At 46.4% G+C, this 27,077-nt stretch overlaps 1 protein-coding gene across 3 annotated transcripts in view; it reads left to right on the top strand.

The window, feature by feature from the left end:
- Slc6a4 (solute carrier family 6 member 4) overlaps positions 1-27,077 on the top strand; it is a 45,628-nt gene that overhangs the window by 7,471 nt on the left and 11,080 nt on the right. For 2 of the 3 annotated variants that reach the window (XM_070027396.1, XM_070027398.1), the window contains exons 3-12: positions 8,527-8,960; positions 11,897-12,031; positions 13,893-14,112; positions 16,852-16,990; positions 17,624-17,758; positions 18,824-18,927; positions 21,961-22,088; positions 23,915-24,027; positions 24,601-24,732; positions 26,159-26,258. In XM_070027396.1, the coding sequence (XP_069883497.1) occupies positions 8,618-8,960; positions 11,897-12,031; positions 13,893-14,112; positions 16,852-16,990; positions 17,624-17,758; positions 18,824-18,927; positions 21,961-22,088; positions 23,915-24,027; positions 24,601-24,732; positions 26,159-26,258 (1,549 nt within the window). In that variant the 5' untranslated portion in view covers positions 8,527-8,617. The remainder of the gene's footprint in view (positions 1-8,526; positions 8,961-11,896; positions 12,032-13,892; positions 14,113-16,851; positions 16,991-17,623; positions 17,759-18,823; positions 18,928-21,960; positions 22,089-23,914; positions 24,028-24,600; positions 24,733-26,158; positions 26,259-27,077) is intronic. The other variant, XM_070027399.1, reaches the window with a different exon arrangement.

The raw sequence follows: 27,077 nt of genomic DNA, 5'->3' as shown, positions 1-27,077 counted from the left end.
CTGGTGACCTGAACCAGGCTAGTTCCAGAAAGAAGTTCGGATCCGAGGAAGGCAACTCTGGGTTTAATACAAACTGGTTAAATACACACACACACACACACACACACACAACTGGTTAAATACACACACACACACAACTGGTTAAATACACACACACACACAACTGGTTAAACACACACACACACACACACACACACACACACACACCAGGAAGGCAGAGGTCAGGTGGGGGTGACATCAACTCCAGGCCAGGTGTGCAATTTCAAAAATGCCTGTGGACTTCCTGCTACCAATTCATAACCCCCACCTAGTCTACCCCAACCCATGTTCCAGGAACAGCCCCACTGCCCTGCATCCGACAGAATGCTGGAAGGTTCCTTCTCCCAGAGGGGTAATTTTGTCTCCCTCTCTCCCTCCCTCTCTCTTTCCTTCCTTCCTTCCTTCCTTCCTTCCTTCCTCCCTCCCTTCCTCCATCCTCCCTTCCTCCATTCCTCCCTTCCTTCTTTCTCTCTCCTCTCCCTCTCCTTCCTTTCTCTCCTCTCCCTTTCTTTTCTCTTTCTCTCTTTTTTTCTAGGCATGTTCTGGGACTTGAACCCAGAACCTAAGCTTTTCTATGCCCAAGACTGGTGCTCTAGCACTTGAGCCACAGCTCTATCTCTAGCTTTTTTGGTGGTTAATTAGAGATGAATCTCATGGACTTTTCTGTTCCTACCTGGACTGGCTTCAAACCCCGATCCTCTTGAGTAGCTAGGATTACAGGCGTGAACCACCAGCACCTCACCTGGGTTTGTTTTTTAATCCTCAACCTGTCAGGTTTTTCCAGCCCATAATCTGTTGAAATCACTGCAGGCACAGCCCTCCACCCCTCCCCATCTTCCTGATGGGGGTGGTGCATCCTGAGGATGGCCCCTGGCCTCGCTGACATACCTGAGGGAGGAAGAAGCTCTCACCTGGGCTAGAGTTGATTGACAGGAAAAGACTGATCCTAGGCTCAACCTGGGACAGGCAGTGAAGCACATATGCCAAGCTGCAAGAACTGATACACAGCGGTGCTGGTGGCTCACTCTTGTAATCCTAACTACTCAGGAGGCTGAGATCTGAGGATCGCAATTCAAAGCCAGCTCAAGCAGGAAAGTTCATGACACTCTTATCTCCAATAAACCACCAGAAAACAAGAAGTGGCACTGTGGCTCAAAGTGATTGAGTGCTAGCCTTGAGCAAAAGAGCTCAGAGGCAGATCCCAGGCCCTGAGTTCAAGCCCCATGACGGACAAAACACAAAAACAAAACAAATGCTACACAGAGATGTATAAGCCATGGCCCCTGTATCCAGGATGACATGAAGCAGATATTCATAGGAGGATAACTAGGGACATGTGAAAATCAGTGATGTGAGACATGTAATTCTATCTTGCATAGGAAGATTCCTCCAGGGCTGTGCTGGTAAGAGGAACTTAAGACAGGCCTCAGAGGATGTAAAGTGGGAATGTTCTAGCATGTTGTAGCACATTCTCCACTTGCCCTGGAGTGCTTGTTGAAAAGTGGAGGCCCAATTAGGTACCCAAAGTTCATACCTGTAATCCTAGCCCTTGGCAGGCTGATATTGAGAGTGTTGCAGTTGAAGGCCAGCCTGGGCAGAAAAGTTTGCATGCCCCTCTTCTCAAGGGAGAGCTGGACAAGGGGCACATGCTGTTGCTGCTGCTGCTGCTGCTGCTGCTTCTTCTTTCTTCTCCTTCTTCCTTCTCCTTCTCCTTCTTCTTTCTTTCTTCTTTCTTCTCCTTTCTTCTCCTTCTTTCTTCTTTCTTCTTCTTTCTTCTTTCTTCTCCTTCTTTCTTCTTTCTTCTCCTTCTTTCTTCTTTCTTCTCCTCCTCCTCCTCCTTCTCCTCCTTTTCCTCCTCCTCTTCCTCCTTCTTCTCTTTCTTCTTCTTCTGTCATGGGGCTTGAACTCTGGGCCTGGATGCTGTCCCTAAGCTCTTCAGCTCAAGGTGAGTGCTCTATCACTTGAGCCATAGCGCCACTTCAAGTTTTCTGGTGGTTTATTGGAGATAAGAGTCTTATGGACTTTCCTACCCGGGCTGGCTTTGAACCACAATCCTCAGATCTCAGCCTCCTGAGTAGCTAGGATTATAAGCGTGAGCCATCGGTGCCTAGCAGCACAAGCTTCTTATCCCAGGCAGGAAGTGAAAACTTGTCTCAAAGATAACCAGCCAAAATAGGAATGGAGGCATGGTTCAGTGGTAAGAATGCCTAGGTAGCAGGCTGAGGCCATGAGTTCTAACTCTAGCACACCCCCTCTCCCCACCAAGAAGAAGCTGATGTCTGGACTCATGAATCTTGAATTTGAATCCCTGGGAGAATAAGCCCAGGGGTCTATGGTTTCCTGGTAAACTCAATCCCCTGTTTGAAAGGCATAAAGCCAGTGAGGCCCCAGCTGAGTCACTTAAGTTGCAAGTCCTGTGGGCCTCAGTTTCCTGCCTGTAGGGTGATGTAGGAGGCAGGATTGGCAGCATGTATGTTGGGATTGAAGCGACTCATGCTATTTTATTGGTGTTTTCCATGTGCTCAGGATTGGCAGCATGTGTGGTGGAATTGAAGCAACTCATGCTATTTTATTGGTTTTCCATGTGCTCAACATTTTGAGTTAAGCGTTTGGCAGGCTCTTATTTAACTCCCACAAGAGGCTCATTTTTTTTTTTTTCTTTCTGCCAGTCCTGGGGTTTGAATTCAGAACCTGGTCACTGTTCCTGAGCTTCTTTTGCTCAAGGTTAGCACTCTACCACTTGTGTCACAGTGCCACTTCCAGTTTTTTCTGTGTACGTGGTACTGAGGAATCAAACCCAGGGCTTCATGCATGCTAGGCAAACACTCTACCACTGAGCCACATTCCCAGCCCCATGATTTGCTCTTCAACAGGTAGAAATGGAGGCTCAAGAGATGTTAAACAACCTGCCCCAAATAGCCCAGAACTCTTGTAGTATAGGCTTGGCTGTTCATTCTCCCTGGATGAGGACTACTCATGCCTGTTTATGCCAAATCCATTTCTTTTTATGAAGGTTTAAATAATCCATTGTACTTTTGCCAGCTTTGGGCGTGATCTGGACCCATCTGGGCTGCTACTCCTCCAGCTTGCACTCTGCACAAGAGAAGCTGGCTGGGAAAGTTGTGAACTGAGATTTTTATTTTTCTTTCTCTCAGTTACTGGCCCAAACTACCCAGCACTTTTTATCCTATACAATTTTCTTCTCCTTAAATCAGTTTCTCTCACCCAAGGAATCCTTTGCAGAAGGGGATGGCTGTCAGAGTGGGGTTGATGCACACCATCCGTGTCTAAAACAGAAGTGAGACTCTATCCCTCTTGTTTGTATCCCAAGTCCCTTATGGCTCTGAGAGGCAAACGAAGGTCCCCATGGCAGGCAGCTCAGCTGATGCCAGCCAGCATGTTTCACAGTGGTGCCTAGGAGGGATGATCAAGTCAACTCTTGAACCTGTGACCTATTCTGTGCCATCGAATCATTAAGGGATGGGTGGGTGGGAATATGTGATGGGTTAGTGAGAACCCCACACACAACCAGGTCCTGTGTGGTAGTGCCCAAGCATGGCCTCCTTGCTTGAGTATGCCTCAGGTTTTGGCCTTGAGCTGTGAACTCCACAGAGGCAGCAGAATGGAGCCTGTCTTTAAGGCAAGAGGACATGACATAGCTTTGTGCCTGGAGTTTGTGCCTGGGTGGGCTATCAGCTTTGATGACGATGACGGCACCAAGATTATTGTACTGGAGTTCCAGCATTCTTATCATCCTTGGTTCGTGTTGGGGGGAATTTAGACTCTTGCTTCTGCACAGAGAATGCAAATTACAGGCTTGATGACCTGTAATTAATCTTATCTCGGTGCTCAAGCATTAATCCATGCTGAGGTTTTGTTTTGTTTTGGAAAGTGGAAATGGGGTGACTTGAAAAGTGAAGTCACTTTGATCTTGACACCTGGTGTCAAAGTACCCATGGTTCAGTAGTGTTTTTACTTAGAAATGTGCTAATCGGCATCACACAGACAAGTAGAGTCAGGGGCATTTTCAAACAGCCATGTGGTTTTGTGACTAATTGTCGTAATTATTTCTTGCTTCAGATTCTGGTTCCCCTGGCTACAGAGACAGTTTGTGGAAAGAGGAATGGAGATTTGACCAGAAGTTTAAATAGAAACATTTTTCTTCTTTTTCCTTTCCTTTTTCTTTCTTTCTTTCTTTCTTTCTTTTTTTAACAGCATGAGGATGGATCACACATGAGACCATTTCCCTACCCTGAGCTAGATCCTAGATCCCTGCCCCCAAACAATTCTGTTTTTTACTAGGGGAGTGGCAGTGGAAAGAATTAGACCAGAGATAGGAGTGAGATGACAACTCTACCTCCATGCAGCCCCTCAGGTGTGGGATATTGGGAGATTTCCAGCTGTTACCCCCCCCCCCCCCCCCGGCAGAGCTGGGGTAGGTACATGACATGACACACACCTATCAGCTGCTCAGCCTGCAACAACACACAAGGTGCAAAGAAAGGCTTCCAGATTCTTTTGTGTTTTTTTTTCCCCCTAGACAAACTCAAAGACTGTCTAGGGAAGGTGACAGTTGTAAAATTGACCTCGTTGTCATCTTTCTACCCAGCGGGATAAAAATAACTGCAAGAAGAAAGGTTTCAAGAGAGAATGCTCAGAAATCCACCTTAACAATGTGTACTTGTGTGTGCTTGGGCCAGCTTGCTCTCCAGCTTGCTGAGCAACATGGAAAATCCCAGGGAGAACTCTGTAGAATCAGGAAAGTGGGAAAGGAGTCAGGGTGCCAGGTAGGACCCTGAAGGCAGAAAGGAGCCTAGCCACACCTGCCCTGGAGATTCATAACTGGGAGGAGATTTCCTTTCACTGGGAGGGGCAGAAGAGTGAATTGGAGAAAGACAACCTGTTCAGTGGTTTTGAGAGGCTGTAACCAAGGACAAGGCGCCGAAAGAGATCAAATCTTGGGGAGAAGCAACCTAATATGGGTTACCTGAGAGATGCTAGTATAGTTTAATTGAGTTAATGTTTTGTGCTGGTCCTGGGGCTTGAACTCAACGCCTGGGCACTGTCCCTATGCTTTTTCACTCAAGGCTATTACTTCATCACTTGTGACACAGCTCCACCTTTAGCTTTTCCCTAATTAATTGGTGATGTGAGTATCATAGACTTCCTGCCTTAGGCTGGCTTTGAACTTTCAATTCTCAGACCTCAGCCTCCTGACTAGCTAGGATTACAAGCGTGAGCCACCCAGCACCCGGCAAAAACAAAATTAAAATTAAAATAAATAAATTTAAATTGGGCTGGGAAGGTGGCTCAGTGGTAGAGCGCTTGCCTTGCATGTATGAGGCCCTGGGTTCAATTCCTCAGCACCACATATGCAGAAAAAGCCGCAAGTGGTGCTGTGGCTCAAGTGGTAGAGCGCTAGCCTTGAGCTGAAGAGCTGAGGGACAGCACCCAGGCCCAGAGTTCAGGCCCCACAACTGGCAAAAATTAATTAATTAATTAATTAATTAATTAATTAATTAAATTTAAATCAAGGTGAAAAGTGCTAGGGGATATTTTAAGAAACCAGACTTTAGTAATGGCTCAGAACAAAAATAGAGAATAGTAGGAGCTACTATTCAGGAGCCACTCAGTTGCCAGGAAATGGAGATCAGGTAGGGGGAAGACGGGGGGTCCTGAAACTCAGAGAACTGTGGGAAATACACATTGCTCTCCCACCCCCTAATCCACCAACTCATACTTGTTTTCTTCCTCTCTGCTGGATGCCCCAGGAGAGAAAATAAATGAAATCTAGAACAATGGTTCAGCTACTGAGGGGAGGGGAATGAGTCAGGCTGTGGCTGACTTTCCTCCTCTCCCTGGGGCTGGAGCTTAGGGGATGGTTCACCTTTTCCCTCCCAGTGTAAGTGAGAGGAACGTGGCAGGGGGGAATGTGAGAAGTCTCGCAGGACCTTCCGGGAGAGGGAGAAAGAGCAAATGAAGGGGCCAGGTCCTAGGCAGGCTGTCAGGGAAGGTCACTGTCCCTATAAATTGTGGTCTTCTGTTCTTCAGTGTTTAGTATGTCAGCCAGAGGGAGTACTGCATCTCACAGCACAAAAACAGACTGCCACATTCAGGTTTAACTGAGTTTTTGTATTTAAATATATTGACATCCTGACTTCTCCCCGTCTCTCTCTTGCTCGCTCATTCTCCCTCTCCCCAACTCTTCTTGTTGCTGTCTCGTGCTCTCTCCCTTTCTCATCCTTTGTCTTCCTCTCTTAGTACAAAAAAAATCCCTTGGCCTGATAAATTGTAACTTGCTGGGGCGAGAATATGGGTGGTTTTAAAAGCCTACTGCGCAGGGTTCAGCTCAGTGGGAGAGCACTTGGCTGCACGGGCAAGCTCTTGGTTCAGTCAACAGCACTGAAGGGAAGGGAGTAAGGAAGAAGCTGAGGTACCAAGGAAGTAGGGAGCAGGGAGAAGCTAGAGGACCGCTCCCAGGTGAGAACTAGATTGCTGAGTCACAAACTCATCTCCTCACTTGTGTTTGTACTGGGCAGGGTAGAACCCAGAACCTATCACTCACACACACACACACACACACACACACACACACACACACACACACACACAAGTACGCATGTCAGGCTGTCAGGGAAGGGGTGTGTGTGTGTGACATAGAGCTGATTGATGTCTTGTGGTTGCAGATATTTTTTGGCATCAATCCTTTTAAAGTTTTTATTTCCACTTTACAGGAGAAAAGAACCTAATGAACACCAAACCCTCATTCCTGTCGTCTCCTGGTGTTCCTGTCCAATCCTGGCCAATATTTACATTCATGGTCATTAGTGTGAAGCTTCCATTTTTGTATTCTGGTTTTACCACTCAGTCTTGCTTTTGTTTTTGTTTGTGAGGTGCTGGGAAGGATCTAACCCAGGGTTTCACAGAAGCTCAGCAAATGCTGAGCCACATCCTCAATCCCTAAACTTGTGTTTGTTTTCACATTGCCATATGTAAAGAGTTAAGTTCAAGTCCATGAAAACCCCAAGTAGGGAGGGGACATGAGCCTGCCTGCTGTTGGGGCTGAAGAGCTGTCTGCGGTGAGGTCTTTGCCATTGTAAGTAGTATTTACCGTGATCTTAACTAAGGAGAAACAACTCTTTCACTATTTTCAGAAGTTTGAAAACTTTAGGCCCATAAGAACTGAGCTGGAAAGTCTTTGCTTGCAAGTTTATGACATCAGGTCATAGGTTTAAAGTCCGAAAGGGCTCAGATTTCTTCTCCACGTGTAGAAATCTCAGCGCTGCATCCAGAGAGCAGAGCAGGCTTCTCTGTACTGGAGTCTGGGACCATGAAATGAGAGCCCTGCAACTGGGGCCCAGCCCTTGCTGTGGGGACATGTAGCACAGGGTCACCAGGCGGTGGCCCACGCTCTTCTCACAGCTCTCCAGATGAGTGTCCCTGGACCCATCTCCAGCACGGTAACCAGTGGCTTCCCACAGAGGCAGCTGGTGGGGGGTGGTGATGGTTACAGTAGGGCGAGGTCTGCAGAGGAGGGTACATGCAGACTGGACACATCTGGGGGCAGCTAGGAGGGTGTCCTGGGACAGTGAGAGGGACTTTCACTTCTAACCTCTGTTCCTATCCTTTTTAGACCATAACTGTCAATTATGTAAACTCTAGCTTTGGGGTTCAGGTTAAATGACAGAGAGAGGACTGTAGCCAGAAGAAACTTGTTTTCCCAGTTCAGTGTTGAGGGCAGGAAGCTCTGGGGCTCTTGTGTGGTGACACTGCCCTGAGAGTCTCTGAAGGGAGCTTCTCAATGTACTCTTAAGCAAGTAGTTGTTCTTCAGTAGTTTGTACAACTTGGTGAGCTGCAGTCTATTTTTGTTTTATTGTTTTCTTTCCAAATTACTTTAGTGTGTTATTGTTATTGTTTTTGTTTTTGAACTCAAGGCCTGGGAACTATTCCTGAGCTTCTTTTGCTCAAGGCTAGCACTCTACCACTTGAGCCACAGCACCACTTTCAGCTTTTTCTGTTTATGTGGTGCTGAGGAATCAAGCCCAGGGCTTTATGCATGCTAGGCAAGCACTCTACCACTGAACCACCTTCTCAGTCCCCTTGAGTGGTTTTTTTTGGGGGGGTCCAGTTGTGGGGCCTGAACTCTGGGCCTGGGCGCTGTCCCTCAGCTCTTCAGCTCAAGGCTAGCACTCTACCACTTGAGCCACAGCACCACTTCCGGCTTTTTTTCTTTTTTTTGCTTATATGGTACTGAGGAATTGAACTCAGGGCCTCAGGCATGCAAGGCAAGTGCTATTACCACTGAGCCACTTTCCCAGCCCCTCCTTGAGTGTGTTTTTACATATGGTTTATGTGAAAGATTCAATTGATTTTTTTTTTTTTTTACTCCAGCAAATAGGCTGGCTCAAATATAACAGGTACATTTATAGTTAATGTCAGCAAAGATGTGTGATGAGTTGATGTATTTCTTGGTCCCTTTCTAACAGAGTTCTTGATCCAGTACCCTAAATCTCCAAGGAGATCCTCAAAGCCAAGCACCAAGGACTAGTCCAGATCCTTGGCATCTTAGCCAGCAGGATGGAGACCACACCCTTGAATTCTCAGAAGGTGCTGTCAGCTTGCAAGGATGGAGAGGATTGTCAGGAAAACGGTGTTCTACAGAAAGGTATCCCTACCCCAGGGGACCAAGCAGAGTCCAGCCAAATATCTAATGGGTATTCAGCAGTTCCCAATCCTAGTGCAGGCGACGACACTCGGCACTCGATCCCAGCTGCCACCACCACCCTAGTGGCCGAGGTTCATCAAGGAGAAAGGGAGACCTGGGGCAAGAAGATGGATTTCCTCCTCTCTGTCATCGGCTATGCTGTGGACCTAGGCAACATCTGGCGCTTTCCTTACATATGTTACCAGAATGGAGGGGGTCAGTATCACGGGCCATGTGTGGCGTGGGGGCTCTGACCTGGGGCTGGGCTATATAGATCCTTGTGGGAGGCCAAAAGACAATTAAAATCTTTGTTATCCTAGATAAGTGTAGGAATGTGACTGCTTAGACTTTCTACATTCAGCTAAGAGGCAGATCTCCAGTAAGTCCAAAGCTTAGGTCAACATGTCTGAGGCTTTCTGGTTTGAACTGGATGGGAGCCCTCCCAGGCTCATTCAGGTTACCAGCACCATTTGTGTTTGATTTGCTGGAGGGCCTCCTTCTCATCCTTCTCCTTCCACACTCCATCTGCCACTGAGCCAGAAGCCAGGGAATGGCCAGCCACTGCACTGGGCTGAGAGTGCCTTCATTCCTAATGGCAGCTTCTGCCCACAAGAGTCTGGAAGGTCGGGCTGGGAAGGTGGCTCAGTGGTAGAGTTCTTGCCTTGCATGCATGAGGCCCTGGGTTCAATTCCTCAGCACCACATAAGCAGAAAAAGCCAGAAGTGGTGCTGTGGCTCAAGTAGTAGAGCGCTAGCCTTGAGCTGAAGAGTTGAGGGACAGCACCCAGACCCTGAGTTCAGGCACCACTACTGACCAAAAAAAAAAAAAAAAAAAGTCTGGAAGGTCAGGTTTGCATAAGGAACAATTAGGAGGTGGCTCTAGGGCTCTAGATCTTCTTGAGCATTTGGATTATGTGAGATCAAAGAATGATGTCAACTTAGGTCCGGAATCTTTTAAGTTAATAGGCTGGCACAATTAATGCTAACCCCCAAACATACTTGGATATACTCCTTATCTCCTATGAGGATTAGATTTTATTTTTATTTTTTGTCGGTCGTGGGGCTTGAACTCTGGGCTTGGGCACTATCCCTGTGCTCTTTAGCTCAAGGTGAGCACTCTACCACTTGAGCCATAGCACCACTTCCAGTTTTCTAGTGGTTTATTAGAGATAGGAGTCTCACGTACTTTTCTGCCTGGGCTGGCTTTGAACCTCGCTCCTCAGATCTCAGCCTCCTGAGTAGCTAAGGTTACAGCCACCAGTACCCAGTTGAGAATTAGACTTTTGAGGTCAGAGACTGTACTTAGATCTTTCTTGTAACCCTAAAGACCTTATAGATGTTAAAAAACCATAGCAGACTGTAGGTATGGGCATGGGAAGCAGGGAGAGGAAGGAGAATATATGGACCCTCTCTCTTGTCTCTCTGCGTTGATATTGGGTTAGTTATTAGAACAAGAAAAGGTCATGAAGAAATGATTTTCAAATCACTTGTGTCATTCTTTCTTCCATGGACTGACAGTTGTCCAGGTTTGCAGTATCCTTTTTTTTGTGTTGTTATTGTTGTTGTTATAGGGTTTGAACTCAGGGCCTGGGTGCTGTCCTTGAGCTCTTTATCTCAAGGCTATTGCTCTACCACTTTGAGCTACATCTCCACTTCTGGTTTTCTAGTAGGTAATTGAAGAGTCTCACTGACTTTCTTGTGCCTGGGCTAGCTTTGAACCATGATCCTTAGATCTCAGCCTCCTGAGTAATGAGGAGTACAGGCATAAGCTGCCAGCACCTAGCTGGTTTGCTATATCTTAAGTACATCTGTTTTTGTGTTTGCAAAGGACTTCCTGCCCAAGAAATGCAGAAGTCATTTCCCCTTAGCTCTACAGGACTCACCTTTAGCCCTAAGCATTAAGTCTGCGGTGCTATTCCCTACTATAAAGCTGATAGCGCTAGTTGGTTTTCATAAAGGCTACCACAGAAACATAAGGTCTAATTCTCAAGCCATGTGGGCTCAAGGCAATTAAATTTTGTGTGGACCTTTCCCAGTCATACTGACTTTTAATTTTTTTAAGACCAAAAGCATTGTATAGGAGGGAAACGCTCTTGGTGCTAAAACTCAGCTGTAGGTAATTAGTCCTCAGCCTAACATTTTCAGATTCACCTCAGCTAAGGGCCAGGAGACTTCAGCATTTTCAGCTATTTAATAGCTTTGTGCTTTTTTTTTTTCTTCCAGTCATGGGGCTGAACTCAGGGCCTGGGTGTTGTCCCTCAGCTCTTCAGCTCAAGGCCAGTGCTCTACCACTTGAGCCACAATGCCCAGGTTTCTGATGGTTATTTGGAGAGTGTCACGGACTTTCTTGCCTGGGCTGACATTGAAACGCGATCCTCAGCTCTCAAACTCCTGAATAGCTAGGATTACAGGTGTAAGCCACCAGTGCCCAGCTGCTTTGTGCTTTCTTGTTTCAGCCATGTTCCCAAAGGTAGCATGTGAGGGGTCATTTCTGGCTCAGTGGCATTATGGACACATAGGCAAGTATCGGTGATCAAGTGTCTGGGGGTCAGTACTAATATGTGGAGATCCAGCTCCATGACTCATAGCAGGCCTCAGCTGTGTAGATCATTGCAGGTGATCTGTGCTCAACGTTCTGTACCAATTCTATCAGGATCACTCAGGAGCCTAAAAATTAGCTCGCATTGCATTTGTTCCTGGATGATCTGCAGTAGAACCTGGAACCTGGGATGAGTTTCTAGGCTCACCAGTGGTTGTAACATGTGGCTAGGTTTAGGAATCTCAGCTTTCCTCAGCGATTATCTGATAGGAAAGGAAGTCAAGGTTCAAGGGGAAGTAGCCCAGGCTTTTCCAAGTGGCCAGAAAGGGTGATGATGCCAGTGCTTGTGCTGTTTTCTTCCAGTCCAGCTCTTTCCATTTGCTTGCAGTCCCTGTGAAACCTTGATTTCCCTGTGGAGCTCTATCTACTGTGACTTCTGAGCAAAGCACTAAGACCAGGGACAGAGTGTCGTCACATAGCACAGGGTGGCCATGTGATGCTTGCATGTCAGGTGGCTCTGTGGTTCTCTGTGTAATTCCTCATGCCCAGGATCAGTTGGGGTGACCTGCAGAACAACATGGGCAGGAAGTAAAATTGTTTTTCATCTACCTCAGGGGCATTCCTCCTCCCCTATACCATTATGGCGATTTTCGGGGGGATCCCACTGTTTTACATGGAGCTTGCACTGGGCCAGTACCACCGAAATGGATGCATTTCTATATGGAGGAAAATCTGCCCAATTTTCAAAGGTAACTGAAGGGTTTGGGTGGGTGAGGAGGGGATGCTCATCTATAGTGGGAGCTGGGATCTCTTTGGTATCGCTGGGCAATAACTTGAGTCTTTTTTTTTTTTTTTTTTTGTCAGTCATGGGGCTTGAACTCTGGGCCTGGGCGCTGTCCCTCAGCTCTTCAGCTCAAGGCTAGTGCTCTACCACTTGAGCTATCGTGCCACTTCCGGTTTTCTCATGGTTTATTGGAGATAGAAGTCTCTCAGTCTTTCCTGCCCAGGCTGGCTTTGAATCTCAATCTTCAGATCTCAGCCTCCTGAGTAGCTAGGATTACAGGCATGAGCCACCAGCTCCCGGTTTTGAGTCTTTTTTTCTTCTTCTTTCTTTTGTGCCAGTACTGGGGCCAGTACTAGACCTTATGCTCTCCCTTAGCTTTTTTGCTTAAGGCTGGTGCTCTGTCACTTGAGCCACACCTCCACTTCCTGGTTAATTGGAGATAAATCTTTCTCAGACTTGTCTGCCCAGGCTGGCTTCAAACCAGGATCCTCAGATCTCAGCCTCCTGAATAGCTCGGATTACAGGTGTGAGCCACTGACACCTGGATAACTTGAGTTTTTGACTACTCACATGGTATGAAATTGTTAAGACATAGAATAAGTGAACAAATAGCAATTTAAAAGTGTAAAGCATCAAAACACTCATGCAACTTAAATATTTATAAATATACCTATGAGTAACCTGCATTGGCACTCTCCATGTCCCTATTAAAGCCCTTGGGGAATTAAATGCATAGCAATAACCATCTTTTTTTTTATGTACTGATGTTTGAGCTCAGAGGCTTATGCTTTCTACACAGACACTCTACTACTTGAGTCACTCTACCATCCCCTTTTTGTGTGTGCCATGCTGGGACTGGATCTCAGGACGTAGGTGCTGTCTTTGAGCCTTTTTTCTTTTTTCTTTTCTTTTTTTGGTCATGGGGCTTGAACTCTGGTCTTGGGCACTATCCCTCAGCTCTTCAGCTCAAGGTGAGCACTCTACCGCATGAGCCACAGCACCACTTCTGGTTTTCTGGTGGTTAATTGGAGATAAGAGTCTCACAGATTTTCCTGCCTGGACTGGCTTTGAACTGTGATTCTCAGATCTCAGCCTCCTGAGTAGCTAGGATTACAGGTATGAGCCAACAGTGCCCAGCTATCTTTGACCTTTTTGCTCAAGATTAGTAATCTACTGCTTGAGCCACATCTCCACTTCTGGCTTCTTGCTAGTTAATCAGAGATAAGAATCTCATGGATGGAAGTGTGCTCAGCTCAGTGATGGTTATTTATTTATTTATTTATTGTCTGTCATGGGGCTTGAACTCTGGGCCTGGGCACTGTCCCTCAGCTCTTCAGCTCAAGGCTAGTGCTCTACCTCTTGAGCCACAGTGCCACTTCCAGTTTTCTGGTAGTTTACTGTAGATAAGAGTTCCATGCACTTTCCTGCCCAGGCTAGCTTTGAACTGTGATCCTCAGATCTTAGCCTCTTGAGTAGCTTGAGCCACTAGCGCCAGGCAGTGATAGTTATCTTTGAGATAAGGTCGTGCTTTATGCCTGAGTCAATCCATAGCAGGATCTTCTATTGGTGCTTCCCTGTGTTGCTGTGATGACAGGCACACACCACCTCACCCAGAGTCTTGAGGACATTCTTCCCCCAATTGCTGACTTGGACTGGCCTTGAACTGCAAAACATCCTCACATCTCTGCCTGCTAAGGATTTTTGGCTTGAGCAACTATACCCAGCAACAGTAACCAGTTTTGTCCCTTACCTGGGCTATGAATTTTCTGGTGGCCTTTCACTATTGGGCTGCCCTTTGAACTTGGCCCCTCCCACTCCCTGCCTAGGAATTGGCTATGCCATCTGCATCATTGCCTTCTACATTGCCTCCTACTACAATACCATCATGGCCTGGGCACTCTACTACCTCATCTCCTCCTTCACGGACCAGCTACCCTGGACCAGCTGCAAGAACTCCTGGAACACTGGCAACTGCACCAACTACTTCTCGGAGGACAACATCACCTGGACACTCCATTCCACATCCCCCGCCGAAGAATTTTATACGTAAGTGCACGTGAGGAAAGGGGGTGGTCTGTTAAGGGACAGCCATACCTTTGGGGATTGCTGTCTTAGGAAGGAGGCAGGGGTTAAGGTCTTCACAGCTCTGCTGGTGGGTTTCTAAAATAATGAAGCTGTGGGCTGGGAAGGTGGCTCAGTGGTAGAGTGCTTGCCTTGCATGCATGAGGCCCTGGGTTCGATTCCTCAGCACCCCATAAGCAGAAAAAACCGGAAGTGGCACTGTGGCTCAAGTGGTAGAGCACTAGCCTTGAGCTGAAGAGCTGAAGGACAGCACCCAGGACCAGAGTTCAGGTCCCACAATCGACAAAATAATAATAATAATAATAATAATAATAATAATAATAATAATAATAATAATAATGAGGTTGTTAGGGATGGGGGAGCAAATATGAATGAGGAGGTGGCAGAACTGGCCCCTGCAGGTTCTGGAGTTGGGAAACTACCTTGAATAGTCTCTGATCTAGCCCTTGTATACCACTAGCCTCCTCTCGCGTGTGCCAGGCCAGGCTGCTGCACCCTGTCCTACCAAACCCTTACCTTCACTTTCCAAAATACCTCTCCTCTATCAAGTCTACCCTTCATCCTGCTTCTCCTCCGAGCCAACTGCTTGTACAATAATCCAAAACGTGTACACACATGCAATTGTATGTATACAATAAAGGCCCTTGTGCATACATGTACACAGTACACGTGTGCATACAGGTTGCCATGCTGCAGATCTGTCCCAGCGTCTTGCACATGCTAGGGTGGCACTCTACCACTGAGCTACAACCCCCTGGCCAGTAGGTTCTTTTCTGAAATGCCAACTGTTTTAGATGGACACAAATGCTTTTCAAAAGTATGGCTTTTGAAAGCCAGGCGCTGGTGGCTCACGCCTGTAATCCTAGCTACTCAGGAGGCTGAGATCTGAGGATCGCGGTTCAAAGCCAGCCCGGGCAGGAGAGACCGTGAGACTCCTATCTCCAATAAACCACCAGAAAACCGGAAGTGGCGCTGTAGCTCAAGTGGTAGAGCGCTCGCCTTGAGCTGAAGAGCTGAGGGACAGGGCCCAGGCCCAGAGTTCAAGCCCCACGACCGACAAAAAAAAAAAAAAAAAAAAAAAAAAAAAAGTATGGCTTTTGATAGTTTTATATTATCATCCCTTTGAGTAAGTGGATCAATATTCCTCCCTAGGGGCCATTAGATTGATGGGCTGTTTTATTTTTTGTTTGGTCAGTCATGGGGCTTGAACTTGGCCTGGAAACTGTGCCTGAGTTTTTTGTTGTTGTTTTTTGGTTTTTTCTTTTTGGGCCTGGGCGCTGTTCCTCAGCAATTCAGCTCAAGGCTAGCACTCTATCACTTGAGCCACAGCACCACTTCCGGCTTTTTTTTCCCTGCTTATGTGGTGCTAAGGAATTGAACCCAGGGCCTCATGTATACAAGGCAAGCCCTCTACCACTGAGCCACCTTCCCAGCCCCAATGCCTGAGTTTTTTTGCTCAAAGCTAGTGCTCTAGCACTTTGAGTCACAGCTCCACTTCTGATTTTCTCTTGGTTAATTGGAAATAAGAGACTCACAGACTTTCCTGACTGGACTAGCTTCAAACCATGATCCTCAGATCTCAACCTCCTAAGTAGGTAGGATTATAGCCACGAGCCACCAGCACCCAGCTTGCCAATAGTATTTTTTTTTTTTTTTTGGTCAGTTGTGGGGCTTGAACTCTGGGCCTGGGCGCTGTCCCTAAACTCTTAAGCTCTTCAGCTAAAGGTACACGCTTTACCACTTGAGCTAAGTGCCATTTGCGGTTTTCTGGTGGTTAATTGGAGTCAGACTTTCCTGCCTGGGCTGGCTTTGAACTATGATACTCAGATCTCAGCCTCCTGAGTAGCTAGGATTGCAGGCATGAGCCACAGGTGCCTGGCACCAGTAGTTTTTTTTTTTTTTGGTCAGTTCTGGGGCCTGAACTCTGACTCTCAGCTCTTCAGTTCAAGGCTAGCACTCTACCACTTGAGCCACAGTACCACTTCTGGCTTTTTCTGTTTATGTGCTACTGAGGAATCAAACCCAGGGCCTCATGCATGCAAGGCAAGCAATCTACCACTGAACCACCTTCCCAGCCCCACTAGTAATCTTTTTAATGCAGGAATTTTAGGCAATGGTAGCCTAAAGACAGAGCTACTTTGATGTGAGGGAAGAGGCCCAAATAAGTCATCATATATGCCAGGTGCTGATGGTTCACATCTGTAATTCTAGCTACTCAGAGGCTAAGCTCTGACAACCATGGTTTGAAAGCCTGAGCTGAAAAGGCCAAGAGACTCTTATCTCCAATTAACCAGCAAAAAGCCGGAAGTGGAGCTGTGGCTCAAGTGGTAGAGTGTCAGCCTTGATTGAAAAAGCTCAAGGAGAACATGAGGCCCTGAGTTCAAGCCCCAGTACTCCTCCCCACCTCCTCCCCCCACCCCCACATACACACAATGTCCTCATGTACCTGAAAGGCAGTCATGTTGGTCATCACATTCAGGTGCTAAGCGACACAGGTGGAAGCAGGAAGTCAGCCTTTGGGCTGGGTGCGCTTCTGAGGTTGCTGGCTGAATACACTGCTTTCCCCTTCAGGGTCAGCGGGGCCCACTGTAGCCCTTGTTGAGATTAGTGACCGCTTGGTTGTAACCTGCTGGAGGTGTCACATATCAGATGTGCTCAGGTCCCTGTCCAGATTCTCTCATGGGCTTTCTTTTGTCACTCTAGACGCCATGTCCTGCAGATCCACCGCTCTAAGGGACTCCAGGACCTAGGGGGCATCAGCTGGCAGCTGGCCCTCTGCATCATGCTCATCTTCACTATTATCTACTTCAGCATCTGGAAAGGTGTCAAAACATCTGGCAAGGTGAGGACTCTGGCTGCTGATCCAGGCCTGCCCAAGGGCCCCATGGGAGAGCTCTAACTCAGAAGCCAGTATCTATACAGATATTAGTCAGGGGATTGTTTTCATCAACACTAAACATACTCTTCCTCTACATCTGTTTGAAGATCTTAGAAATGGGCCAATCCCATTTACTTGTATGGGCATGTAAGGAGTATGACACAACAACTTTACATTTAAAAACTTATGTAACTTTTGTTGTTGTTAAAAATCTCTTTAACCTACTGGTAGAGTCACAGTTACTAACAGTGGCAGTAATTTTCTGAGAAACCATTGTGGACCATGCCCATGCTTGATCTATATTGGCTAACGTACTTCCTGCTACTTAACTGTCCCTACCTTATACATGTAAGCCAGACTGTCTTGGCTTAGAGGAAGGTAGTACTGGTTAAATCAGGTTCCTATCCATGTGATTCTGAAGCCAGTTAACTTACTGCCGCATATTTCCTCCTAAAATGACTGGGGGAAGAAAAATAAAGTGTAGTTCTTTCCCAGAGGTCTTCAGGAGTAGAAGCCTCTACATATACCCATTTCCCTTCCTTGCTGTCCCTGGAATAGTGTGGTGATAACCTGCGTTTCCCTTCTACCTCCTTACAGGTGGTGTGGGTGACAGCCACCTTCCCTTACATCATTCTTTCTGTCCTTCTGGTGAGGGGTGCCACCCTTCCTGGAGCCTGGAGGGGTGTTGTCTTCTACTTGAAACCCAATTGGCAGAAACTCCTAGAGACAGGGGTAAGATATTGAAGGAAACTGCATGCACCTGGCATTTACTAGATGAGCTAGCTCTTTCTCCTTCAAAGAGGACAGCAGGAACAACTGAAATTCACTGTGAAGTCTGTAATGATACTTTAACTACAAATCTAAGCATGAAGAGTATAGTTGAGCAGGGTGCAAGTGCCTTATGCTTGTAATGCCAGTAAGTCAACAGGCTGAGACCTGGAAGATCATGGTTTGAAGCTAGGACTGGCCAGAAAAGTCAAAATTCCATCTCCAGTTAACTCGCAAAATGCCTGACTAAAGGCATGGCTCAAGTTGGGAAGCTCTAGCTATGAGCAAACAAACCAATTAATCATGACAGGCCCTGAATTCAAACTCTAGAACCAGAACACACACACAAAAAGTATAATTGAGCACTGGGAAGGTGGCTCAGTGGTAGAGCGCTTGCCTTGCATACATGAGGCCCTGGGTTCGATTCCTCAGCACCACAAAAGCGAAAAGAAAAAAGCCGGAAGTGGCGCTGTGGCTCAAGTGGTAGAGTGCTAGCCTTGAGCTGAAGAGCTGAGGGACAGCGCCCAGGCTCAGAGTTCAGGCCTCATGACCGGACACACACACACACACACACACACACACGCATGCACGCACGCATGCACACACACACACACACACATGGGGTTGGGAATGTGGCATAGTGGTAGAATGTTTGCCCAGTATTCATAAAGCCTTGGGTTCAATTCCTCAGTTCTACATAAACAGAAAAAGCCAGAAATGGTGCTCAAGTGGTAGAGTGCTAGCCTTGAGCAAAAGCTGCTCGGGGACAGTGCCCATGCTCTGAGTTCAAGATCCACAACCAACAACAAAAATACACTGGAGGCTACTGGATGGACTTATGTTTAAAAGATAGAGAAATTACATATATTTCACTGGCTATGTTGTCTATCTCTAGAATGAGTCTTGAAAAGATGGGGTTTGTCCTATATTTTGTCACATGGAAGCATGAGAGGTACTGGCCCGCTGGTGCCCAGTGCTGGTCTGGCTCTCGCCCCTTGCCCTCATGTCCTTTGCTCTGCTGTGTTCCAGGTATGGGTGGATGCTGCTGCTCAGATCTTCTTCTCTCTTGGGCCAGGCTTTGGGGTCCTCCTAGCTTTTGCCAGTTACAACAAGTTCAACAACAACTGTTACCAGTGAGTATCTGAGGCCCCCAACCGAAGTTTGGAAGTGGAGCAAGCAAAAGCCAGCTAGTTTGGAAGAAAGTGATTAAACCGACAGCCTTAAACCTGGCTGGGCTCTGGCCAACCAGGTTCACCCCCGGGGGTGCTACCAGCCCCTGGCTATTCACCCATGGCCATAGAGCTCACTCAAGCCATAACGCAGGCCACTAATAGGTTAACAGAGGTCCCAGGCCACTTCTGTTTTGTAAGAGTCCCAGTCTGTAAAACTAGTAATTAAGGAATTCTGGGTCCTAGTGGGAGGTGGCAGGTAAAAGTGGGAGAAGGAGGATGAATATACTCATAACAGCCTTATGTAGTAGACACCTAGGTAAATAAACTCAATGAGACTGATTTGGAAAGAGCAAGAGGAAAGAAGAGAGAATGATAGTGAGAATGACTGATCAAGATATATTATATGCATAAATGGACATGTTAAATGGCATACTCTCATACAACTCATTGATGCTAATTAAAAATTCTTTTTTTTTTTTCTTTTTTGGTTGGTCCTAGGCACTGTCCCTGAGCTCTTCAGCTTAAGGCTAACGCTCTACCACTTGAGCCACAGTGCCACTTCTAGCCTTTTGTGTTTATGTGATACTGAGGAATCAAACCCAGGGCCTCATGCATGTGAGGCAAGCAATCTACCACTGAGCCACCTTCCAGCCCCTCTAATTAAAAATTCTACAGTAGGTTTATAAATATTACAACATAGAACTAAATATTTAAGCTTAACGAGTTAATATGTTTACAAAATTATGTGTTGATTTGTTTATACAAAAGTGTGATTGAGCCGGGTGCCAGTGGCTCACGCCTGTAATCCTAGCTACTCAGGAGGCTGAGATCTGAGGACTGTGGTTCAAAGCCAGCCTGGGCAAGAAAGTCCGTGAGACTCTTATGTCCAATAAACCACTAGAAAACTGGAAGTGGCACTGTGGCTCAAGCGGTAGAGTGCTCGCCTTGAGCTGAAGAGCACAGGGACAGCACCCAAGCCCAGAGTTCAAGCACCACAACCGACAAAAAAAAAAAAAGTATGATTGAATTATTTCAGCTAACATGTCATAATTAGAAAAATCATGCTTCTGATTGGTGCTAGTCCTAAGGCTTGAAATCTGGGCCTGAGCTCTGTCACTGAGCTTTTGTTTTTTTGTCGGTCATGGGGCTTGAACTCTGGGCCTGGGCGCTGTCCCTCAGCTCTTCAGCTCAAGGCGAGCACTCTACCTCTTGAGCCACAGCACCATTTCCGGTTTTCTAGTGATTTATTGGAGATCAGAGTCTCACGGACTTTTCTGCCCAGGCTGGCTTTGAACCGTGATCCTCAGATCTCAGCCTCCTGAGTAGCTAGGATTACAGGCATGAGCCACTGGCGCCTAACTTTCACTGAGCTTTTTTGCTCAAGGCTAGCACTCTATCACTTGAGCCATAGCACCATTCTCAGCTTTTTGTGGTTTACTGGAAATAAGAGTAATGCAGACTTTCCTTCCCTAGGCTGGCTTCAAACTGTAATCCTCAGATCTCAGCCTCCTGAGTAGCTAGGGTGACAGGTGTGAGCCACCGCTCCACTTAAGATTATTATTATTGGTAGTTTTGGTGGTGGTGGTCATAGGGCTTGAACTCAGGGCCTGGGTGCTATCTTTGAGCTTTTTCAGCTCAAGGCTAGTGCTCTACCACAGCTTTGAGCCACATTGCCACTTCTGTTGTTAATTGGACATGAATCTCACAGACTTTTCTGTTCAGGCTTACTTTGAACCCCAATCCTCAGATCTCAGCCTCTTGAGTAGCTAGGATTACAGGTGTGAGCCACCAGCACCTGGTTCTTAAGATATTTTAACGAACGCTGCTCCAATAATGACTTGTTACTCATCACCTTTAGACTTTAGTGTCCTATCATAGATGGTGATGTCCAATACTCACTTTGTGCTATTCATTTGTGCTATTTTTTTGCAGTTCTGATTGGACTCAGAGCCTTGTACTTGCTAGATGGGTGTTCTACCACTTGAGACCCATCTCCAGTCTGAGAATTATTTTTTAAAAATGGAGGCAGGGCAGGCACCACTGGCTCCTGCCTATAATCCTAGCTATTTAAGAGGCTATCTGAGGATCAAGTTTCAAATCCAGACTGAGAAGTCTGTGAAACTCTTGATCTCCAATTAACCAGCAAAAGCTGGAAGTGGACTGTGGCTCAAGTGCTAGAGTTTCAGCTTTGAATGAGAAAGCCCTGAAACCAAGCCTCAACACACACACACACACACACACACACACACACACACACACACACACACACACACACACACACACACACACACACACACACACACACACACACACACACACACACACACACACACACACACACACACACACACACACACAGTATCAGAGTATCTGCATGGACATCCTGTAACTTGATCAGTAGATGTCCAAATCTAAAACCGAAGACTTCACAAATGTGATGCCAAGGCCTGGTTCTGGCCCCCGTTCCAGCCTGGACACTACTCTGGAGCAGTGCCTCACCTGTCTGCCATTGAACAATCTGTTCTATGTTGTTTCTTGCCTCCTAAAATCCTTGTATCTGACACTTTCCTCACACAATGGATGGTGGTCATAGCATTTGTGCTTCAAGCCTTGGGGAATTTTTTTTTTTTTTTTTTGAGAAAGAAGAGTATCAGAGCAGACTAGAGGTTCCTTTGAGCCATGGAAGTCTGTCTTCAACAGGGCAGGCAGAGGGGCTAGGAAGGTAGCTCAGTGGTAGAGTGCTTGCCCTTGCATGCATGAGGCCCTAGGTTCGATTCCTCAGCACCACATAAGCAGAAAAAGCTGGAAGTGGTGCTGTGGCTCAAGTGGTAGAGCGCTAGCTTTGAGCTGAAGAGCTGAGGGACAGTGCCCAGGCCCAGAGTTCAGGTACCATGACTGGCAAAAAAAAAAAAAAAAAAACAGGGCAGGCAGACAGGTACTACTTAGAATCTCCATCCCAAAACTGTTTCAGACTTCTTGGGTTTTCTGCTTTAGAGATGCCCTGGTGACCAGTATGGTAAACTGCATGACCAGTTTCGTTTCGGGATTTGTCATCTTCACGGTGCTCGGATATATGGCTGAGATGAGGAATGAAGATGTATCTGAGGTGGCCAAAGATGCAGGTAGGGCTCAGGCTCTGCTTACTGAGTTGCTATGTTTGGTGTCTCTAGAAATATCTAGCTTCTGAATCATTTCTAATTGACCCTTTAAATTTTCATATTTGGGAGAAACTTGGTTTAGAGATCTCAACCGTCTCCGTGTGTTGAATAGGGTAGTTCCCTTGAGCCTAGTGCTGGGGCCTTCAACACATGATGGACTTGAAAATATGACTTTGATGATGGCTTTAAAACCAGTGAGAATGTAACCAGGTGCAGGTGGCTCATGCCTATAATCCTAGCTACTCAGGAGGCTGAGATCTGAGCATCACAGTTTGAAGCCAGCCCTGGCAGAAAAGTTTGTGAGACTCTTATCTCCATTTAACCATTAAAGAGCCAGAAATAGGGTTGTGGCTCAAGTGGTAGAGCACTAGGCTTGAGCACAAAACCTCAGGGCCCCAAATTCTAGCCCCAGAACCAGCACAACAAACAAAAACAGAGAGTGGGTGCTGTGATAATCTTGTGATGGTCCAGTCTTTTAGACAAGTAATCACTAATCCTGAATACTGCCCATTGCTGATGTGGCCACCTATTTATTGTAGGTTTTCATATATAAATAAAAAGCATGATACACATTGAAAAGATCTAGTGGCGTTCCAGCACTTTCTCATGAATATATTTGTGGATTTAGCTTGATTTTTAAAAAAAATCGGGTCCTGATCCTAGGATTTGAAATCAGGGCCTGCATGCTGTCCCTGAGATTTTGTGCTCAAGACTAGTGCTCTACCACTTGAGCTACAACTCCCTTCTGGCTTTTTGGTGATTAATTGTCTGTAAGAGTCTCATGGACTTTCCTTCCCAGGCTACTCAGCCCCCTGAGTAGCTAGGATTACAGGCATGTGGCGCAGATGCCTGGTTTGGCCTGTTTTGATCAACACCATACTTCAAGGGATCACTACCTAGCCCATGAAAACTTGTCATTCACAAAGGAACTTGAAAATAAAGGACATTTGTTACCTTTCATACTGTTTTAGAGCAGGGACAACATTAGCAGGGACTTAAAAAGCTATAGGACAGGGCTGGGAAGGTGGCTCATTGGTAGAGTGCTTGCCTTGCATGCATGAGGCCCTGGGTTCGATTCTTCAGCACCACATAAGCAGAAAAAGCTGGAAGTGGCACCATGGCTCAAATGGTAGAGTGCTAGCCTTGAGTTGAATAGCTGACTGATAGCACCCAGCCCCAGGGTTCAGGCCCCACGACTGACTGGAAAAAAAAAAAAAAAGCTGTGGGACATTACAATCCTGGCCCTGAAACTAAGTTACCAAATTGTCACATAGTAGAAACTTTGTACTGCTTTGCTAGTCTCAGGATTTTGTTCCCATCCTCATGTTAACCAAAGGCACACCATTTTCTTTCTTTCTTTTTTTTTTTTTTTTTGGTCGGTCATGGGGCTTGAACTCTGGGCCTGAGTGCTGTCCCTCAGCTCTTCAGCTCAAGGCTAGTGCTCTACCACTTGAGCTATAGCACCACTTCTGGTTTTCTGGTGGTTTATTGGAGATAAGAGTTTCACGGGCTTTTCCTGCCCGGGCTGGCTTTGAACCATGATCCTCAAATCTCAGCCTCCTGAGTAGCTAGGATTACAGGTGTGAGCCACCGGCACCTGGCTAGGGGCACACCATTTTCATTCTTCCCTTCCAGGATGATGAGGTGAGGAAGTGCTTAGTAGCCATCAAATTTCAATTCATGGCGAAGGTCATGTGAAGAGGACTGCAGTTTTTGGTGTAGTTGTTTTATTCTTTAACATCTTTATAGGAAAGATCTTAGCAACTGCCTCACCCTCTTCTTTGTCTCAGGTCCCAGCCTCCTCTTCATCACATATGCAGAGGCCATAGCCAACATGCCAGCAGCTACATTCTTTGCCATCATCTTCTTCCTCATGTTAATCACACTGGGCTTGGACAGCACGGTGAGTGAATGGAGGGAAACTGGCTTCTGGAAGGAGGAGGAGGAAAAGAGAAGGAGGAAGATGGATTGATCTCTCCTACTCTGGCCCTCTCAGGCAGTATTGGCTGCTCCTTTTTGCTGCTTCCCACACTCTGGTACACTCCTGGGCAATGGCACCTATTTCTCCTAGGACAGCAGTGTCACTATTAGGAAAATGCAGGGAAAATTCCTGGCACAGGTGAAGGGTTCAGTGTTGTGAATTCCTCATTGTGTTAACCCTTGACCAGGTGATGGCACTTTATGCTCTGGCCAGCACTCAGCTCAATGCCTTGTACTTATTTGTGTGGAGAAACTAGGTGTTGACCTTTCTAGCAGAACCAGTCTCCCCAAGAGACCTTATACACTAAAGTTCTGTCCCTGTGCTATGTTTTCTTCCCTAGATATCCTTAGTGCTTTCAGATGTGTTCATGAATAGCAGAACTAGGGATGATCAGCTTGACTGGTCACTCAGCAATCTTTCTTTTCCTTCTGTTTACTGTCTGAGGTAGAGACTTGTCCTAAAGCTTCCACTGTAACTGTTGGCATGTATTCTCAGTTTGCAGGCTTGGAGGGGGTGATCACAGCTGTGCTGGATGAGTTTCCACACATCTGGGCCAAGCGCCGGGAGTGGTTTGTGCTCATTGTGGTCATAACGTGTTTCTTTGGATCTTTGATGACCTTAACTTTTGTAAGTACCAGCGCCCTTGGCTTTGACTTGGCCTCAAAGGCAAGACCATGCTAAAAAATGTTTTCCTTCTGTCATCACAGAGTGCCCTTGTTTGGGCCTAAAGAAGTGTGTAGGGAGATTGCTGTTGGCATTATGACATTTGTCATGGGCTAGGGGATGACTCTAAGTGGTAGAGTTGAATCCCCAGCACTGGGGATAAAGAAAGTTCATCACCAAGGAGAAGACAAGTTGTGTCCGATAGCATCCATTTGTAGAATCTCTGTATGGTATCTGGACTCTTAACATTTTAATATAGATCCAATTATATTTCAGGCTTGGCAAAATGCTTGGAGAAAAACTAGGATTTACACTTCCAGTCTATTTCCATTCTTTAGGACTGCTTTCAGAATGTTGCCCTGATGTTTTGATCTGCAGAACATTTGAAGGCTGACATATTTTTTTGTGTGCGTGTGCTGCTCCTGGAACTTGAACTAAGGTCCTGGACATTGTCCCTGAGATTGTTTTTCTCAAGGCTAGTGCTTTTCTATTTGACCCACAGTGCTACATTGAGCTTTTCCTCAGTAGTTTATTGGAGCTAAGAATCTCATGGACTTTCCTGCCCTGGCTGACTTCAAACCAAGATCCTTAGATCTCAGCCTCCTGAGTAGCTAGGATTACAGGATGATCCATTGGCAGGTGCTGAGGCTGGCATCTACCGAGTCTCCTCTAGAACTTTCAATGATAAAGAAGTCAGACCTTCTCCAGCCATTTTTTTTCTTTTTTGATAGCTGAGGCAAATATGGGAAAGTATGTATCAGATAGTATCCACTGAGCTCCTAGGCTTATGTCCTAACTCAGGCAGATTTTGCAGATATACCTCTTTAAACCATGATCCCATGGCTATGGAGTGTCAGCTGAGTTGACTAGGGGCTGTGTAGAACCCAACAGGAGTTGGGATAGAAAGCAAAACTATGATCAAAGCAGTCAAATGTGTCTGGCATCATGGGCTCTCCCAGATTTAGTGTTTATAGGTGGGGAGTTCTCCACAGTGATGGTGGTCACGAATTTTACAAAGTTGAAAATAGATCCAGAGGCCGTTTGGAATATGCCTCTTAAAACTTGGGAAGAGGAAACAAGAAAGATGTGCTCTGGGGCTGAGTTGCTCAGTGGCAGAGCACTTGCTTCATGTGTACCAGGCCCTGGGTCCCATCCTTAGCACCACTAAAAAAATTAAAAAGTGCTCCACAGGACAAGCGAAGGAGTCTGGTGAGGCAAAACCTAGCCCACTTTCAAAGCACTCCAAGAGGCAGGCAGTAGAGAACATAAGACTGGGTCCAAGCTGATAATTTCCTAGCATTACTCTCGGTCAGAAGCTTTTGCAGCCTCTTTGGCAAGTAGAGGCAGTGCCTCAGAGGGTCCATAACTAAATCTGTGATGTGGTTCCCAGGGAGGGGCCTACGTGGTAAAGCTGCTGGAGGAGTATGCCACAGGGCCTGCAGTACTCACTGTCGCGCTTATAGAAGCAGTCGCTGTGTCCTGGTTCTATGGTAAGTTCTGTCTCCTGCCAGTGGAGATCTTTCTATCCTACCTGCAGCTTTTACAGAGAGAAGGACTAATTTCTCAGACAGAAGGAAAGGGCAGTGGACCTCCTGAACCTCCTGATGGCCATGTAAAATGCCAGCTGAGTACTTTCTTCTTTTTCTCTGTGCTCCATAGAGTAGGTTGCCTGTGCTCTGGGGGGAAGACACTTCTTTCAGGTCTGAAGATGAATGCTTACCCAGTAGGGGCAGCTAATGTAGTTTGTTTAGATTATCTACAGTAGTGTTTTAAGATCCAGATGGGCTCTAAGAATCAGAGACAACACGGAATTAGTGAACAGTGAATGCATCTTGAGGTACAATATCCTATTGTTAAATATGTCAAGTAAGAGCTCCCTCCAGAGCCCTTGAGACAAATCTTAGATCACTTATCTTCTAACCAAGAGGCAAAAATGTTCTATTATCTGTCATCTGTCAGTAAATTCCCCAATTCATGCCTCTAGTCCTGGAATGAGCTTTGATGAGGATGAAACCACCAGGTGTACAGGAAGTAAGCAGAGGTGGCCCACTGAATGGGGTGCCAAGACCCTGTTGGTGTGGATAGGGGAGGAAAGAGGTCATTAAAACAAAGACCACCAGTTCAGAGATGTATCTCTCCAATGGGTGAGGCCAAGTGGCAGAGCACTAGTCTAGCAAGCTCAAGGGCTTGTGCTCATTCCCCAGTGCTAGGAAAAGAAAAATCAATTAGCTCATTCTAAAAATGAATTTGTTTTCCCATTTTCTAGGATAATAAAACAGCTTTAATGTAGTAGTTATTACACATGAACA

The sequence above is a fragment of the Dipodomys merriami genome, unplaced genomic scaffold (genome assembly GCF_024711535.1).
Source record: "Dipodomys merriami isolate MVZ:Mamm:240054 unplaced genomic scaffold, mDipMer1.0.p SCAF_19, whole genome shotgun sequence".
NCBI lineage: Eukaryota > Metazoa > Chordata > Mammalia > Rodentia > Heteromyidae > Dipodomys > Dipodomys merriami.
Note: the sequence above shows the minus strand (reverse complement) of the source record. Positions and strands in the feature narration are given on the sequence as shown.